General features: G+C 40.3%; 2 protein-coding genes across 6 annotated transcripts in view; one reads left to right on the forward strand and one right to left on the reverse strand.

The window, feature by feature from the left end:
• The first annotated feature begins 4336 nt into the window (after positions 1-4336).
• Positions 4337-10713, forward strand: LOC143294662 (uncharacterized). 2 transcript variants are annotated; one of them, XM_076606045.1, is made up of 5 exons: positions 4337-4375; positions 6011-6104; positions 6921-7042; positions 7356-7506; positions 9386-10713. In XM_076606045.1, the coding sequence occupies exons 1-5, from the start codon at positions 4352-4354 to the stop codon at positions 9742-9744; spliced, it is 750 nt and encodes a 249-aa protein (XP_076462160.1). In that variant the 5' UTR covers positions 4337-4351; the 3' UTR covers positions 9745-10713. The 2 variants fall into 2 exon arrangements, with proteins under 2 accessions (XP_076462160.1, XP_076462161.1); XM_076606046.1 differs by lacking the exon at positions 4337-4375 and adding an exon at positions 5328-5453.
• Positions 10714-10748: 35 nt separating this feature from the next.
• Positions 10749-16908, reverse strand: part of LOC143294661 (stromal membrane-associated protein 1-like) — a 36133-nt gene continuing 29973 nt past the window's right edge. For 2 of the 4 annotated variants that reach the window (XM_076606041.1, XM_076606043.1), the window contains one exon: positions 10749-15837. In XM_076606041.1, coding sequence (XP_076462156.1) covers positions 15682-15837 — 156 coding nt within the window. In that variant the 3' untranslated portion in view covers positions 10749-15681. The remainder of the gene's footprint in view (positions 15838-16908) is intronic. The other 2 variants (XM_076606042.1, XM_076606044.1) reach the window with 1 other exon arrangement.

Raw genomic sequence — 16908 nt, forward strand, 5'->3', positions numbered from 1 at the left:
GTTGTTTTTATGACGGGATCGGCCCAATTAACAAAAATCGACCGCAATTAACCCGAAATCAACAAAAATCATAAGAAATCAGTTTTGTGGGGAGAACACTCACATCAGCTGGAGACAAATACTTTGCTGTCTTGACTGATATGGTTGGATAACAAGCAACAAAGAATGAATAAATGAATTGTTTAATTAATTAAGTTAACTTAATACACCGATGGGCATGATGCACTGACGAGGCTGCTTCTGCAGTGTGTGTGTGTTTGTGTGTGTGTGTGTTTGTGTGTGTGTGTGTGTCCGAGTGTGTGTGTGTGTGTGATATCTAATTCAGTCGAGTCCATTAGTTGAACTAACTTTAGAGAATGTACATTTAATAACAGGGTCACTGACGAGAAATGACTGATCGAAAGCTATGGTGTACTGATAATAATAATAATCATAATAATAATAATAATAATGGATACTTATATAGCACACTATCCAGAAATCTGCTCTAGGTGCTTTACAAAAACGCTTTTGATAACATAAAACATTATATCTATGTTACATACACACACCAAAATGTGACCACACACACACACACACACACACACACACACACACACACACACACACGCACGCACGCACGCACGCACGCACGCACACACACACACACACACACACACTGCATACATACATTTTAACATACATGTGTATCTAACAGCTACCCTAACACATACGCACACATAGGCAGGCACAAACTTACATAAACATACGCACACACAATACACAATCATATACATGCATGTAGTTGTGGACCTGCCACAATTGAACTTATTGCTGAGGGAAAAGGTGAGTTTTGAGACGAGATTTAAAAGATGCGAGGGAATCAGAATGACGGAGGTTATCAGGGAGCTTGTTCCACGTCTTTGGCGATTGAAAAGAAAACGATCTGTGTCCATAGGTCTTACTTCTGACGTGAGGTATCCTGAGAAGTCGAGTATCAGAAGAAGAACGGAGCTGGCGAGACGGGGTATAGATATGGATGAGTTCAGAAAGATACTTGGGGCCAGATCCGTTGACTGCAGAAAAGGTCAGAGTGGATAGCTTATAGTCTATTCGATCAGAAACAGGCAACCAGTGGAGAGACTGAAGGAGAGGAGAAACATGGTCAAATTTAGAAGCTCTGCAAATGAGTCTGGCAGCGTTATTCTGAATTCGTTGGAGTCTGTCTAACAGGTATTTGGGAAGGCCGGCCAAAAGAGAGTTGCAGTAATCCAATCTTGAGAGAACCAGAGAGCATACAAGTGTCTTGGTTGCATCGGTTGAGAGATAGTGGCGGATAGAGCTGATTCTACGCAGTTCCAAATAGGCAACTTTACAGATATTCGAAATGTGCTGTTGGAAGGAAAGAGACTGGTCCAGGATTACACCAAGACTGCGAACAGAGGGAGAAAGTGAAACAGGTGTGCTACTGATCAGAACAGAGTCAGGAAAGGAAGGATGTTGACGAAACTTCTTTGGACAGGTTATCATAAATTCAGTCTTATCATCATTTAATTGCAGCTTGTTGAGAGTCATCCAGTCCTTTAGGCCAGCAATGCACTCCTGTGTTTGAGTCACCAGTGCATCAAATTCAGCTATGGAAGCCGACTGATAAAGTTGTGTGTCATCAGCAAAGCTCTCATGCGACATCGCATGATGACTGATGACATCCGACACAGGAGCCGCATACAGCACGAAAAGAACAGGACCTAGGACGGACCCTTGTGGGACACCATATTTCAAGGCAGATACTCTAGAGTATGTACCATTTACACACACTTTCTGTGTACGATCTGACAGGTAAGACGTGATCCATGCTAGTGCAGTGTCACGAATACCAAAGGAAGTTTTAAGTCTGTTCAAGAGGATAGAGTGGTCGATAGTGTCAAAAGCTGCTGACAAATCTAAGAGAGCGAGAACAGATATCTTATCTTCATCAAATCCTGAAAGCAAATCATTCACTATTCTAAGAATACTGATGACAGAAGTCAATTATTACTTACTGAAATATTTTTTTACTACGATGATTAGTCACGGCATTAATGGCTGACGTAAAAGACGTGTATGTCCTCGGTGACCAGCCGAACCGAAACAAGTACAAAGAAGGAATACAAAAAGCCAGTCACTATGGCTACAATTCAGTGTACCATGTATGATGACCGTATGACGGTCGTGAGTCGTAACCCTCAGTCAAAAGGCAGTCCACTGATTGACGGCTACAGTACGATTGTCAGTGGTCCTGAAACCCGCACCCGACGGCCATGAACTTCACTTCAGTTGAAGCAGTCAGTTTCCAACGAGTGTTGCAACTGAACGGCGGCCGGTAACTTGACAATTAAACTGCACGGTACACTGAGAACTTGATGGGAATGACTCGGAATTTCTCAGGGGTGTTTTCAGTCCCGCACTTGGCAACATGATGCCGAAACCCGGCCGCACCCGACTGAACTGACTTCAGTCACCGTCTGTGATTTTCCCATGATGATACAACTGACGGCGGTAACCGCAATTCAGTGAAGCGCAGGCAGAATGAGGACTTGGAATTTATTGTTTACAGTACCGCATTGACGCCTGGGCCGACTGCGCAATGATACCAATATTCCTATTGTGTTTTCTCAGTTCGACTGACAGGATGCTCACGGCACCTTCACAAAGCGCACTGAAAGCACGGCACTGCAAGCAAGTGTTCTAGAACAGACGCCGGCTAACGCATTGAGAAAAGCCTAGCATTTCACTGAGCCGAGTCTCAACTGAGTCAAAGGCAATGCATGGCAGCCAAGGGCATCGAAAAACGTACGCCACACTTGTTATCAGTGTTATCGACCACACTGAGACTAGGGCGGGCAAACAGCACTCTCTCAAAACAGCCTCCTAAACTTAGAAAGAATTAACCTTTGAAAATGAAACTATGAGGCCACCCTTGGAACTACGAAAGACTCCAAAGGAGACCATACGATGATATACCTGATTGACCTTCCTTCAGTACAGTCCAGAAACACGTCAGAACATGATAAAGCCTACTTCAAGAGCATTAGAAAACCCTGCATGACATGATGCAGTTAAGGAACCAAATGGTAGACGTCAGTACAGCCGGGACGTGCCGGAACTTGAGTCATGGGCCCGGGTGGGACACTGAAGCAGAACTGACTGAAACAAAATCCAGTTTGTATGCCAGCTAAACGACGTCAGTGAGAGAAACACTGAAATATATATTTTATATACTATTACTACATTATATATGTCTATGGAAAGAAACAAAAAAGTGAGAGGAAACGTCAACTTGAACATCTCTTCAACATAATCATCAGTTTCACCCACTCTGGGAAGACATTGTCACTGGCAGGAACTAAAGGCCAGCCGAGAGCAGAACTGATGCACTGAGAGGTGAAGCTACTCACAGAACTTGAAAACAACAGTAAAGAAGAGAACATCACCATCACGTATACAGATGGCTCAGTCACCACGTGGAAAGGAGAACCTACACAGAGTGGCATGAGGCAATTTGCAACTTTCGGATTCAATAGCGTACACAGTGGTCATACTGCCCCGGACATGCGAGTGAAAAGTGAAACTATGATGAGCGAGCTGACAGGCTTGCTTGGAAAATTAAACGAATATTAGCATAATTTCCGGGAAATCAATATTGTGCAAATTTCTTCAAAATGTAACAGCCTCTTTCTAGGCTTTCCAAAATGCATTACGGATCAGTTGGGCACAACACGCTAGACGCCATCGTTCTGCTGCCGTGCCTGAGGGACTGTGGGAAAAGATATCTGATGCCTCGGGCATGTGTGTGTGTGTGTGTGTGTGTGTGTGTGTGTGTGCGTGCGTGCGCGTGCGTGCGTGTGTGTGTGTGTGTGTGTGTGTGTGTGTGTGTGTGTGTGTCAGTGCCGGTGTACCACTATGTGTGTGTGTGTGTGTGTGTGTCTCAGTCTAGTGTGTGTGCAAATTCAATGTGTGTGTGTTTATGTGTCGGGGCTCGTGTGCTTTCATGCCGTGTGGTGTTGGGCCTGTAAACATTTCCTTATTATCTTTCATACCTGTGAGACCGACTGCGTATGTGTTGCACATGATATCTGGCTCTGTGTCACGGTTGTGCATGCGTGCCAGTGTGTGTGTGTGCGGTGTGTGCGTGTGTGTGTCAGTGTGTGTGTGAGTCAGTGTGAGTGTGTGTGTGCCAGTGTGTGTGTGTGTGTCAGTGTGTGCGGTGTGTGCCAGTGTGTGTGTGTGTGCATGCGGTGTGTGTGTGTGTGTGTGTGTGTGTGTGCGTGTGTGTGTGTGCCGTTGACCGGCTGATGTGTCGGGGCTCGTGTGCTCAGTTCATTCATGTGTCATGGTGTTGGGCCCTGCCGGGCTTGTAAACATTTCTTTATCTTTCTTATCTGTGAGACTGCATACTGATATATGTGTTGCATATTCGGCTCAGTGTCACGGTTGTGCATCAGTGTCAGCCACGGTGTGTGTGTCAGTGTGTGTGTGAGTCAGTGCCAGTGCCCTGGTGTGTCAGTCGTGTGTGTGTGTCAGTGTGCCGCCGGTGTGTATGCGTGTGTGCATGTTTATTTACACTTTTTTAGTATTCATTTATGTATAGTAATTTCAGTTATCAATCCTGTGAGTCATTGCAAGTGTTGATATTTATATCCAGGCCTTCATATTTCACTTCATTTTTTTCTGTTTTCCCACAGCTGAAGGCCAGACGAAGTGCATTGTGTTACGTTGCTGGAGAGGCATCTGCTTAGCAAATGTGGTGTAGATTATATGGATTTGGCCGAACGCAGCCGGGTGACGCCTCCTTGAGAAACTGAAATTGTGTTAACGGTAATCTTCAACCGGCAGATGAAGGTGTTCACCCGAACTTGAAGGAAGAACTGAACTTTTTCTCAGTATATATAATAGTCTGAATTTGTGACCAAGAACAGCAATGAATATTTTTAAAAAATCACTTAAGCGTTGCTAAAAGCTGTTACCACCTTATCATCACCCAAACATCGCGCGCGCGCGGTGTGTGTGTGTTGTGCGAACTTCATATGAACGCAAGCGCACTTGCATTTGCGCACTTACGCACGTGACATATTCAAATATAGCCAATGGGTGAAAAGCTCCCGGGAGCTAACTTGATGAGCTCACTTATCAAAAAAAGAAAAAAAAAAAAGAAAGAAAAAGATCAATGAAACTTAATATGCAGTTTATTATGTTTATTGGTCAAAATAACTGCATTAAAAACAACAACATGTTTTCCATTTATTGCCCACCAGAGTTTTTGTTTTCACAGGAGTCTACAAAGAAAGTGCTGGCTTTACTTCAAATCTGCCGTTTTGCTGTAAACAAACGAAATAAGAGAAACATACCCTTTATTCACCGAAGATCAGTTAGGATTGCTTTTTAGATCTTATCCCTACACTTCAGATCGCCCGGAATTTGTGACATACAGAGAAGTAATTGTTTTTGTCTTTTTTTGAACTGCGTTGCGTTTAAGTACTTTCACATTTGCAGTTCGAATATTCGCGAGTACGATCCCCACGCGGTGCACACTCGACTTTCGTCACTCAATTTCTGTCACTCACTTTTTATCCCTCCCGTTCCAGTTATTGTGTTAGACATAGGTATTTGCAGCAATGTTTACTGTAGAATATGACTACCTACCATGTAGAACACGATGGCAGAAATTAATCAACTTATTGTGAATAAAAATCAAAGCATTTATCGTGGTTGGCTTGTGTACAGATGGAGGGGCCCCGACTGATAGACGTCGGACATGCAAAACAAGAGTGTGACATGTAATTATGAAATACATAATAAGACCAAAGGCCCACTGCTGCACTGATAGTCCAACCAACTACTGTTGGTTGACATATTTCCACAGACTCATTACTGCTTGATTAATGTGTGGCCACACTCCGTGTTTTTGTAAAGTTGCTACTGTGTTTGTTAATCGGCAGCGTTGTTATTCAGCCAATAATGATCAGTATAATTATTAATTTATTTCGTGCAGCTATCAGTGATGGGAGAAACTTTTGAACCTGGCTCTTGGAATGTTGAAATGGAAGTCAACTTGTTTCATGCAATGAGAGGTCACAAGCCAGTTGGTAAGTTTGATTTCACTCCTGACAAAGAAAAAAAAAAAGAAAGAAAGAAAGGGGGGAAAAAAAAAAAAAAAAAGAAAGAAAGAAAGAAAGAAGATCGTAATGCAAATTAAATAGATCATGGATTATAAAGAGAGAGAGGGAATCTGCTTAATCTGTATATTTTGTTGTGAAATGTGGTTGTGGAAATCTATTCTAAAATAACATTTTTGAAAACAGAGGTCTTTATGTTAAGAACACATCAATTCAGCTGTTTCCAGAGAAGGAGATAGAATAGAATATGTCTTTATTACCAAGTGCACTGGGGTAACAAGGAATATTGGGGGGATAGTACATAACAAGATATGAACATAAATAAAAAATCATACACAAACACAGATACAGTAGAAATTAGGATACATGCAAGTGCATATCAATATAAAAACTTGTGCATACTCACACATGCACGCACTGCACATACACACATGCATGCACTCTAGCACACACACACACACACACACACACAAACTCTCTCTTTCTCTGTACGTTTGAACAGAAGCTGCATATTACATGTGGATGGGGCTGATGACTAGATTTTCAGGTAGATGGTTGTTGATGCAACTTATGACCTTATACATTGTTATAATATTTATATTTTTGTAATGGACTGATAATCGACTCAGAGATGTGTCTGAAGTGAGTTATGAATAATGAGAACACAAATATCAGTGCACCATGTCAGAAGATATGTGAGAAGGGATGTCATGATTAAGCCTCCATCTGTGTGTGTGTGTGTGTGTGTGTGTGTGTGTGTGTGTGTGTGTGTTTGGATGATTACAGGTGTCAATCGGCATTTCCACATGGTTGTCATTCATGAAAAACTGAGCAGCCCAACTACCAAGAAGCTGAGTGCCAAAGATGTGTGGGATCATTTGTCGACAATGTATGATCTTCAAGCACTGGTAAATTGTATGTCAGAAGGCTGTGCAGTGAACTGTTCAAGTTTAGATAGCATTTGTGATAAATAGCAGAATCAAATAAGTGTGTAAACTTAATATGCAGAAGAAAGTAATTAAAAAAACAACCGAAAGATAGCAGGTTCCACAGAGAGAAAAATGTTTTGTTATAGTTCTTGTTTAACTTGAAACCCACGTACATATGTTGATTTTAGATTATTCCAGTGTTGTATATATAATTAATGTTTGTGTGTGTGTGTGTATGAGATTTCATTGACAAGTCACAGATGGGTTAAAAGCCTTGATATATCATTTACAGAATGAATCAGAAATTCTTCCATTCCCCAACAAACCATTGGACTTCAAGCTGCCTGCAAACATCTACAAACTTTCCGATGACACAGATTTCCCACGCATGCAGAATGTTGGCATTGCTTCATCATCAGAGGAAACCAAAGCTAAACCAGAAGGTACTTTATGTTGGAAATCTGTGTTCAGTTTCATAATTTGGGCATTACTGTATGGTTGTATTGTTTGAACTTGATGTAACTATTGCAGTCCCAGGGTGTCTTGTGATCAAGGAATGTTTGATGTCTGTATACAGTTGTCTGGGTTTATTGTTGCTCTGGTGTGTTGCTGCATGCAGTTTCTGTGACATTGTCAAATATAGAAATATAGAAAAAGTTACCCCCAAAGACTGTGGCCTTTTACACCCTGATCACATGATGACCTCATTTTCAGTTTCCCCTGCACTTCCACATTTGTGGTCAATTCCTGTCATTAACTACAAGACGGCAATGTTGGCAAGTTTGTGAGGGACTGTCGGTTGAGGGATGTTGTAGTAGTTTCACATGTGGGGATGCGCTCATTCAGTGTGGCTCTGCAAAATAAGCTATTATTATCATGAGCGCACAGTGTCAGTAGGGGACTTAGTAACTGATGCCAAATATTGATGATTCCTTGGTGACTGCTGGTGTATGCAATGTGGCAGGTGAACTTGGTTGTGGCTATGTATGGGGTATAGGGAGGAGCAGCTTGGGGTCAGTGCCACTGAACTGGAGGTAAAAGAAAAGGAAAGTATTTAAGATCGTTGTTTTACTTGTTGACCAACTGACGGGCAGTCTTATCTTTAATGAGCTCAGGCATTTGAAATTGTCATGCTTTGTGTGGGAGGGACTTGAATCATGGAACTAGACGTTTTGATAGGTGTAAAGAAAGTAAGTCTATGCAGTCATACTCTTTCGGTTATAGTAATTCTTCCATAGTGGGTGTGTGTGTTTGTGTGTGTGTTTCAACTTCTCATTTTTGCAGTTACTGCACATGTTGTGAGAACCAAACTTGGCAAAGTCATTTGAAGTTGTAGATATTGATGAAGACTTTCAGTCTGTATGAGGATGATGTAAAGCTTTCGGTGCTCCAGTGAGTTCTCTAAAAAATCAGCTTTGTCAGAGGGAAAAAATACAGACTAGCGTTCAGCTGATCTAATTATTGTTCTTTAAAAAAAAGTTTACGCGAAATTGTGCGATGTGATCAACCTGTTTAGCTTTGCTATGTCTGTTTCCTTTCATCTTTAACTTCTTGCATTATTTTTTACAATTGAAGTTTGGTGAGTTACTTAATTTTGGGCAGCCATACATTTTCAGTGTATTTGGATGCACTGCACGTACATATTCATAGAATTGAGGTTGATCTGTATTCATGTCCAGAAGAAATAATCTACTGGATTTGAGCCCTGTACCTTTCAAATGGAGCATTGGCGATTCAGTGCATTTGTTTTGAACTTGTAATGTTCCTCAGGTTTGTGTGTTGACATATCTTATGCAGGGAACACAGTTTCCAAAGGTTTGTTAACATTCAAAGGCTTTCATCCACTTGACTAGTGCATACCACTATGTGCCTGTTTTTGCAATGCATTGTGCTTACCTTCAGGGTTATTTTTGACCCATGGGTTGGAAAGGGTGACTGAAAGATCAGGAGAATCCAGACCACTTAATCTGAATACATCCATTCCTTGTTCTTTCTTCTTCTTTCTTTCCGTTACACGACCAACATTGACTTGCTGATGACTCTGTTGTGGTTCATGCATGCTGGGTATTTTCGTGTCTCTATAACCCACCAAACGCTCGGAAAAATCTCGCTGTTACCAAGATTCGAACCTGGAACACTCAGATTGAAAGTCCAAATGCTTTAACCACTCGGCTGTTGTGCTGGTCTTTCCCAGTCCATCCCACTTCCTCTTTAACAAATTTTTTTTTAATGTGATGAACATTTTCCTTCACCACTGTATTTCTTTTGGAGCATAATGTTGATAAACTGGGAAAAGTTTATATGGTTTGCCTTTGTAACCAGGTCAAGCCAAAGGGGGCAAAGCCAGTCGATCCGATTCCAAGGCCACCCACCTGAGCAAAGTGGACAGCAAGGGGAACCTGGCCGACTCCAAAGGGTCCTCTTCCAAAGCAGACAGCAAGAGCAGCACTCCAGAGAGCAAATCGTCTCACACCTCCAAAGCAGACTCTAAAAGTGGTGGGAGTTCCAGTTCGGGAAAGGCTGAAGGAAAGGGGGGTGGGAAAGGGGGTCACTCGAGCTCTGCACACTTGGCCTCGTCCACCCCCGACCCCTCCCCCAAACGAACAAAACGAACCAGACACAACCACTCCGCGACCAACAGCCCTGCATCTGATGCCCCGCCCACTAAGAGAAGACGATGATCAGTGTTCTTGGAGGAGTTTAGGGTGGTGCTTGTGAATGGTTGGTGTATTTGTGTTTCGGTCATGTTGAGAGTTGCAGTTTGTGCTGTTTGAATTCACTTTCAGTGGAGAAGCTGTAAAGAAAATGAAGTTTTACTCTGCTGCCACAGTCGACTGCAGAGTACAAGTCAGTGCCTCTGTCTGTCCGTCTTTTAAGACTATCTACTTGTAACATCAAAATATCAATGTTTTAAATCAGGTGGAATTAAATAATTGCACCGTCAGACCTGACTGAGGGTTTTGTTTGAATCCCTGATCCAGCATTTGTCAAACTTCTTTTACTTTCCAATCTGGCACTGTGATTTCAAATTTATTTTGCATAACTTGACTACAACTGATTCTCAAAAGGACTTCAAAGTTTCTCATGTTTGTCCTGTAAAGATTCAAACCTGAGTGACATTTTCACACTTGAATGACAGTGCGTAGGATGACAGTTGCAAAGGTCATGGCATGGCTCAGCGCTTAAAATGAAGAACAGTCGAGTTGTTTGGGGAATGGTGTATCTGTATATTAATTTTAATCTCCTGTGGTGAATGTTCTTTCTTCTTTGCTGCTCCTCACATCTGGAATAACCTTCCTCATCATATCTGTGTCTGATTCTATTTCTGCTTTTCGCTCATCACTAATAACTCATCTTTTTAAAACCTATCTATAAGCACTCTCATCTTCCTTGTTCTCCAACACCACCCATGTCAGCTCACTTTGGATGTATGTAGAGTGGGAAAGGGAGAGTGTGTGTGGGGGTGGAGGGAATGGGGAGAGGGGGCTTTGAGAAAGAGTGGTCATGAATGTTTTATGTAACTTGTAATATTTTTCTTTCATGTAAAGTGCACTGAGCTCTTAGAGAGAAAGGGTGCTATATAAATGTACATTATTATTTTGTTTAAACCCTTTTCATGATGCACAATTATCCCCACCCCAAAAAACAACACCCCCCCCCCCCCCCCCCCGCCCTCAAAAAAAAAAAAAAAAAAAAAAAAAAAAAGATCCTGCAGTCTGTGTCTGCAATTGGTTATGTATGAAAACGTTAACACGACCACAATGCATTTCCCTGCAACAAAACATGACTGCCAGGGTAAAAACAGTCATTTGTATGTAATTCCACTTTGTAAATACCAGTGAATGTGGGAATTGCAACTCCTAAACAGAGACAAAGAAAAACAAATCCTCTAACACTGAAGTGGGGGTGAAGGATATTTGGAGGAATGGGACTGGTTTTAATTCATGAACACACAGTTCTTTGCATATATTTACATTGTTAAAACATGTTAGTGTCTGAGTTCAAGAGCATCTTCTGCTTCTGTAAGGTTTTGTGTTGAGAGCTGTGGCTACATGTCTTTATATATTTAAAATGCTTCAGACTCTTGAACAGAGTGAAACTAAGGATATAAAACATTAAAAAAATGTTGAAGGATGGTCATTTCTTAGAGTAATCTCAAGTATATTTTGTGATCAAGATGCTAACGACAGTCATAATATAAAATCTACCAATTAAAATAAAACTGAGTCAAAATACAAGTTACACACCAACACATTTATAAAAAAAGAAAGTTTATTATGAAGTCAAACACCATTTGTGGATTGTGAAATCAATACAGATGACTGTGCTCTTCACTGTGCTTTTAAGTGTTCCTTTGCAATATACTTGTAGATCTTTATCTGGATCAGATCTGTGAAATGAAAACATGGATCTCAGAAAAAGCAAGAAGAACAAATCAAACTCATCCTAAAATAAAAGATACACTGCATACATCGTAACTCAATTGCACATAATTATGACATATAAAGATGAAAAACAAGAAGTGCTGAATCAAGAGTGCATATGTATGCATATACAAGGAAGAAAAGAAAAGGGTTATCAATGGAAGTAACAGAACACTGTCTTCATTCCAAAAACTGAATTTCATAAAGTCTCATTGCTAAAAAGGTTCGTAATACATACACTCCCTCTTTGTGCCCAAATAAAACCATAAAATGAGGTCATTTGTTGTCGGCATCCATCTTGCACATCATACATCACATTTACAGCACATGTTTTAATAAAATAACCGAAAAAGCTACTTTACCCCTGTTTCCTTCAGTTTCCCATGAAAACCAAACACATGGGGTCAAAAAAAGACCTGCATAGCATACTGCTGAGAAAAGAAAAATACAACACTTCAACAAACATGTCCTAAAAATGAAATGCTCCTTAGGTGAGAAAAGAAAAATACAACACACCAATGAACATGTCCTAAAAATGAAATGCTCCTTATATACAAAAATTGTTCAGTCACTGTTGTATACTTCATATGTCAACAATCCCAGATTTAAAAAGGACATGAGAATCACATCACTGGTGAGAATTGATTTCAAGATGCTGTTAATGCTCAAAAGAAAAATACTGGAGTTACAAGACAAGACGCTCACAACACGGGAAGCAATGTCAGAGAACCCACACCCATCTATACACGTGTTTGTGTGCCCAGAGACAGCTGTTTGGTGCAGTCAGGACACACAGGCTCCCCTACAGGTGAGACACACTCTACATTAAGTATGGCGGTGTAATGTCTTGCCATCCCTTCTTGTTCCCTGCTGGTGAGACACACTCCACCTAAGTATGGTGGTGTAATGTCTTGTCGCCCTTTCTTCATGTTCTCTTCCCGGTTTGTGATTCTCTCATCAGGAAGGCAGTGCATCCTTGCAAATAATTTGAATTAACAAAAAAATTCTTCCTGTAAAAAATGGTTTAACATAAACAGGAGTTTTCCTTGTAAATGGCAAGAGTTGATCTTTTCTCTGATTGTGATTCTTGGGGAACATGCGCCCCCCCCCCCCTCCACTCCAGACATTATGGGGGAGGATTTGTTGACTGGCAAGCCATCTGTTTTTTTTGTTTGTTTTTTTTTGTTGTTTTTTTTAACTAGTAGAACTCAGCCTGTGTGGTGTGTGTGGTTCTTCAGCTTCTACATCCAGTTTTGTGGTTTTCTTTCTTCACTGACCTGAATGGTTCGATTCTATCTTGCCACTTACAGCCACTGCAGAAGGGACTCAAGAGGTGTTGAAACCAGAACCAACATGTGAACGATTCATGAAAGACGTAGCATGTCATGGAGTAGCAAACAAATAAATTATCAGGACAATTCACTAATACTGCCACTGTTCACACAATTTGGGTTGTGAAAAAATACACACAAGTTACTGTGACTGATATAAAATGTGGCGAGAGTTTAATGTTCCTGAGAAACTGCTGTGGGGAAAATGGTTGGAAAAAAAAAAAAAAAAGAAAGAAAAGAAAAGAATGTACTATGTCAGATCTCTGAAATAATAGCTCAACTGTTCACAGCTGACCATACCCAATTGCAAGTGCTTTGCATTGCACCAATGTTGTTAAAAAGCTGGTACGGGCAAAGACTGATACATGAGCAGCTGGCCTTGCAAGGGTTAAATTACGCTGTCCTTATGAGAGTTACGTTAAACATGGTATGACTGACAGGTTTGAGAGAACAAAGACTGAAAACGTTGACCATAAAAATGAGATATTGTGAGATCTCTGAAAAATACTGTTTTCCTGGTTAAAAAGCAGATAGATCTCTTACAGCAGCTGAACAGTATCTTTCCAAATTACGCAGATCTTTCCCTACAAATACTTCAAACAGCATCAACAATGCTGATAAAATGTGCAGTGACCATAAATGGGGAAAAAAAACTGACAAAGAAACATGACTTTGTGATCATACAAAGATTATCACTCGCCAAGAGGAATGTGCAGGTACAATACAAAACAACAAAAATTCATTCATATAGCTGGACACACGAATAAAACCTTAAAAAACTTCTTGCAAAGCTCCCTTTCCATCATAGCTGGATTCAGATAAATATTACTTTCACATAATGACCACACTCCAAAAATCACAGTTTGCAAATAAACGCCTCGCATACTTTCTGCACTACTTTCAAACCACACAAAAAAATCCTGCTCACACACAAACAGCAAACAAAATACATCTAAATACTGGAACTAACAACTCAAAGAGCTGTTGAATACTGAAACAAACTACAAGCAAATTTATGGACTTCTGAATATGTGTCAGTTTTTTTTCTCCTTTCCTTTTCAATGAAACACACTGCAGCTTATAATCTGGAATACCACTTGTGAATGAAGTTCCAAAGATAGATCATTTTGAAAAAAAAAAAAAAGAAGAAAAAAAAAGACTGATTTAAATACTGTTTGTGTACATGCATGCTTCCCTGCTGGAGAAGTCTGAATGAAGTTCCAAAGATAGATCATTTTGAAAAAGAAAAAAAAAGGGACTGATTTAAATACTGTTTGTGTACATGCATGTTTCCCTGCTGGAGAAGTCTGAATAGTTCCAAAGATAGATCATTTTGAAAAAGAAAAAAAAAGGGACTGATTTAAATACTGTTTGTGTACATGCATGTTTCCCTGCTGGAGAAGTCTGAATTGTATCTTTTGCGACTGATCAGCCTGACTGAAGGGACAACTCACCTGAATTCAATGCATTCACCGATACATATTTCAAATTGAAAATGATCTCTTTGGCAATATAATGGAAGTATTTGAACTTGGGATCAGTTATCAGCTCAAAGAACTACAGACCAGCCATACAAGAGGAAAATCATATCGCTTGGCTTTCAGTTTGTCAGCTTTAAAGCCATGACAACATATCTTTAGAAGTTCTTTATTCTTTGATTGTTCATGTGTGTGTGTGTGTGTGTGTGTTGTCATGTGCTGTAACTGATTTATCAAGTGTTTACAAGAGCAACCAAAATGATCTTTTAAAACCTAATGGCCATTTCATAGAACCCCAAACACTGTGGTTTGCACAATTATGTCCGTCAAGCATTCAGGATTTGTCGTGCTTCTGTGAAAAGGAACTGAGAAAAAGAAGAAAAAAATGAAAGGAAATAATATCTCATATCATCTACACATGTTACCCTATGTGCAATGCTTCTAAGCATGTGGCTCAACATCAATGATACCCAGAAAAGAAACCATCACACACACACACACATCTACCTTTTCCTAACTTAAACAATTGCTCCAATATTATGGAGAAATTGGCTGTGTATGAATTCATACAGAAAAGATAAATATGAAGAACTTTACTTTTATAATTTTACAATTTATCTGTTTCTGATCAGTGATCTGTCGTTTCAGTTTGCTTGATGACAAAGAAAAGGAAACTGCATATGTATACAAGAAGGATGGTGAAATACTTTACATCATGAGAAGACATGGTGATATGTATAAACAACATACAACATTTCTTTTCTTTGTATTTTTAAATCATAAATATGTCCATTTAGATCAAATTATAACAGTAACACCATCTAGGGACAACAGATAAATAAAAAAAAGTAAGAAATCAACAGAAGTTAAAATTTTCAGCATAAAACTTTTACAATACCTTTATCAATAGATACTCTATGAAAGATACATAAAACTCATTCAAAAAATCAAAAAGAAAACTCAAAAGAAATATTCTGCCATACATTTGGCTGATGTAGACCAACCTCAAATAACCTCAGGCAATTTTACACAGTACACATTATAAATTGACACACTACCGTCATGAAGTGTTTCCCTAAACCTCTTGCTTTAGAAACCAACAGATAAAAATTCTACACAGCAACACTGTCTTAAAAACACCGCTTCCCCTTTATGATTCCAAAAATTTACACAGAATATGGCAGTTGTAAAACAACAACATACATCACACTATTCACACACACACACACACACACACACACACACACACACTGACCACCCCAGCCCAATCAGAATGCTGACCCCCCTACACTCTAAGTACAGGTCCCGAGCAAGGAGTCTCAGCAGTATACATGTGGAATGCTGTGTGATGAGAGGGTGTGCTGTGGGACTAGACAGGACGGCGGTCATTGCCAGAGCGTGTTGGAGAGAGTGTGACCAGTGGCCTGCCCACCCCAGGCACCTCCCACTCCAGCCCCCACTGCCGTCTGCTGGGGCTGCTGCTGCAGTCCCATCGTCTGACTGCCGCCTCCCAGAGCCATGCTGGCCATCTGCTGCTGCATCTGTACACACACACACATATAAATACACACACACAACACCACATGCACACACACACATATATATATACACACACACCACCACCACATACACACCATAACAGACACAGACGCGTTTTACTACATATTTCCTTAAAAATTTTTTTTTTTTTTAAAGTATACAAATAACACAAACTTTTCTTCATATTACTTTCTGATGCACAAGACTTCTTCCCCATCCCTATGTGTTTAATTTTCAAGAATGACTGGCAAAGCCTTTTTTTTATATAGTGCATCTTGCAAGCAATTCATTAAAGAAAACACAGCTTAGCTGGTTTAAAGTGTTTTCGTTGAAACATGTCATGGTACAAGCATACATATGAAAAGCAGAAGAAAAAAATTATTGATAACTTTTTTATTGACGAAAGTTAAACATATATACATAATCGAAACACTAAATGAATACACAAGTGTTTCAAATGGCTGCAAGAGGTTTAACTTGGCGCTGGACTTTCAATCTGACAACCTTGGGTTCGAGTTGTGTTGGTGGCACCGGGTGGGTCAATACTGAAGATTTTTCCTATCTTCGAGGTCAACGGGTGTGTGTACCTGCTAATGCCTGAACCCCCTTTGAGTGTATATGCATGCAGAAGATCAGATATGCACTTTAAAGATCCTGTGATTTATGTCAATATTCAGTGGGCAATGGAAACAAGAACATACCCAACATGTATAAACACCTGAAAACCGAGCATGGCTGCCGACATGGTAGAGGATAAAATGTCATACACGTATAAAAAAAAAACAACTCGTCCAAAATACAAGTGGACATCAGAGTTGCAGCCTATGAACACTGAAAACGAACAACTGGCTCAGATCTTAGCTCCTGCTACTGCTCTTGCTGTCAGGAGGTGCAGAACATGCGAGTCCCTAATTCCAGACCTGACCTTCTCCCTCTTTCATGTTCTAGTTTGATATTGTTTTTTGTGTGTGTGGGTGTGTGTGTGTGTGTGTGTGTTTGTAGGTGTGTGTGTGTGCGTGTACCTGTGTGTGTGTGTCTTTTTACTTCCATTTGTGTGTATGTGTATCCCCCCC

Source organism: Babylonia areolata, chromosome 20 (genome assembly GCF_041734735.1).
Source record: "Babylonia areolata isolate BAREFJ2019XMU chromosome 20, ASM4173473v1, whole genome shotgun sequence".
Taxonomy (NCBI): domain Eukaryota; kingdom Metazoa; phylum Mollusca; class Gastropoda; order Neogastropoda; family Buccinidae; genus Babylonia; species Babylonia areolata.

Coding starts and splice junctions, on each gene's coding strand:
- LOC143294662 (XM_076606045.1), top strand. CDS start 4,352: ATGGTGTTGGGCCCTGCCGGGCTT. Junction 6,105..6,920: donor GAGAGGTCACAAGCCAGTTG/GTAAGTTTGATT, acceptor GGATGATTACAG/GTGTCAATCGGCATTTCCAC. Junction 7,507..9,385: donor AACCAAAGCTAAACCAGAAG/GTACTTTATGTT, acceptor CTTTGTAACCAG/GTCAAGCCAAAGGGGGCAAA.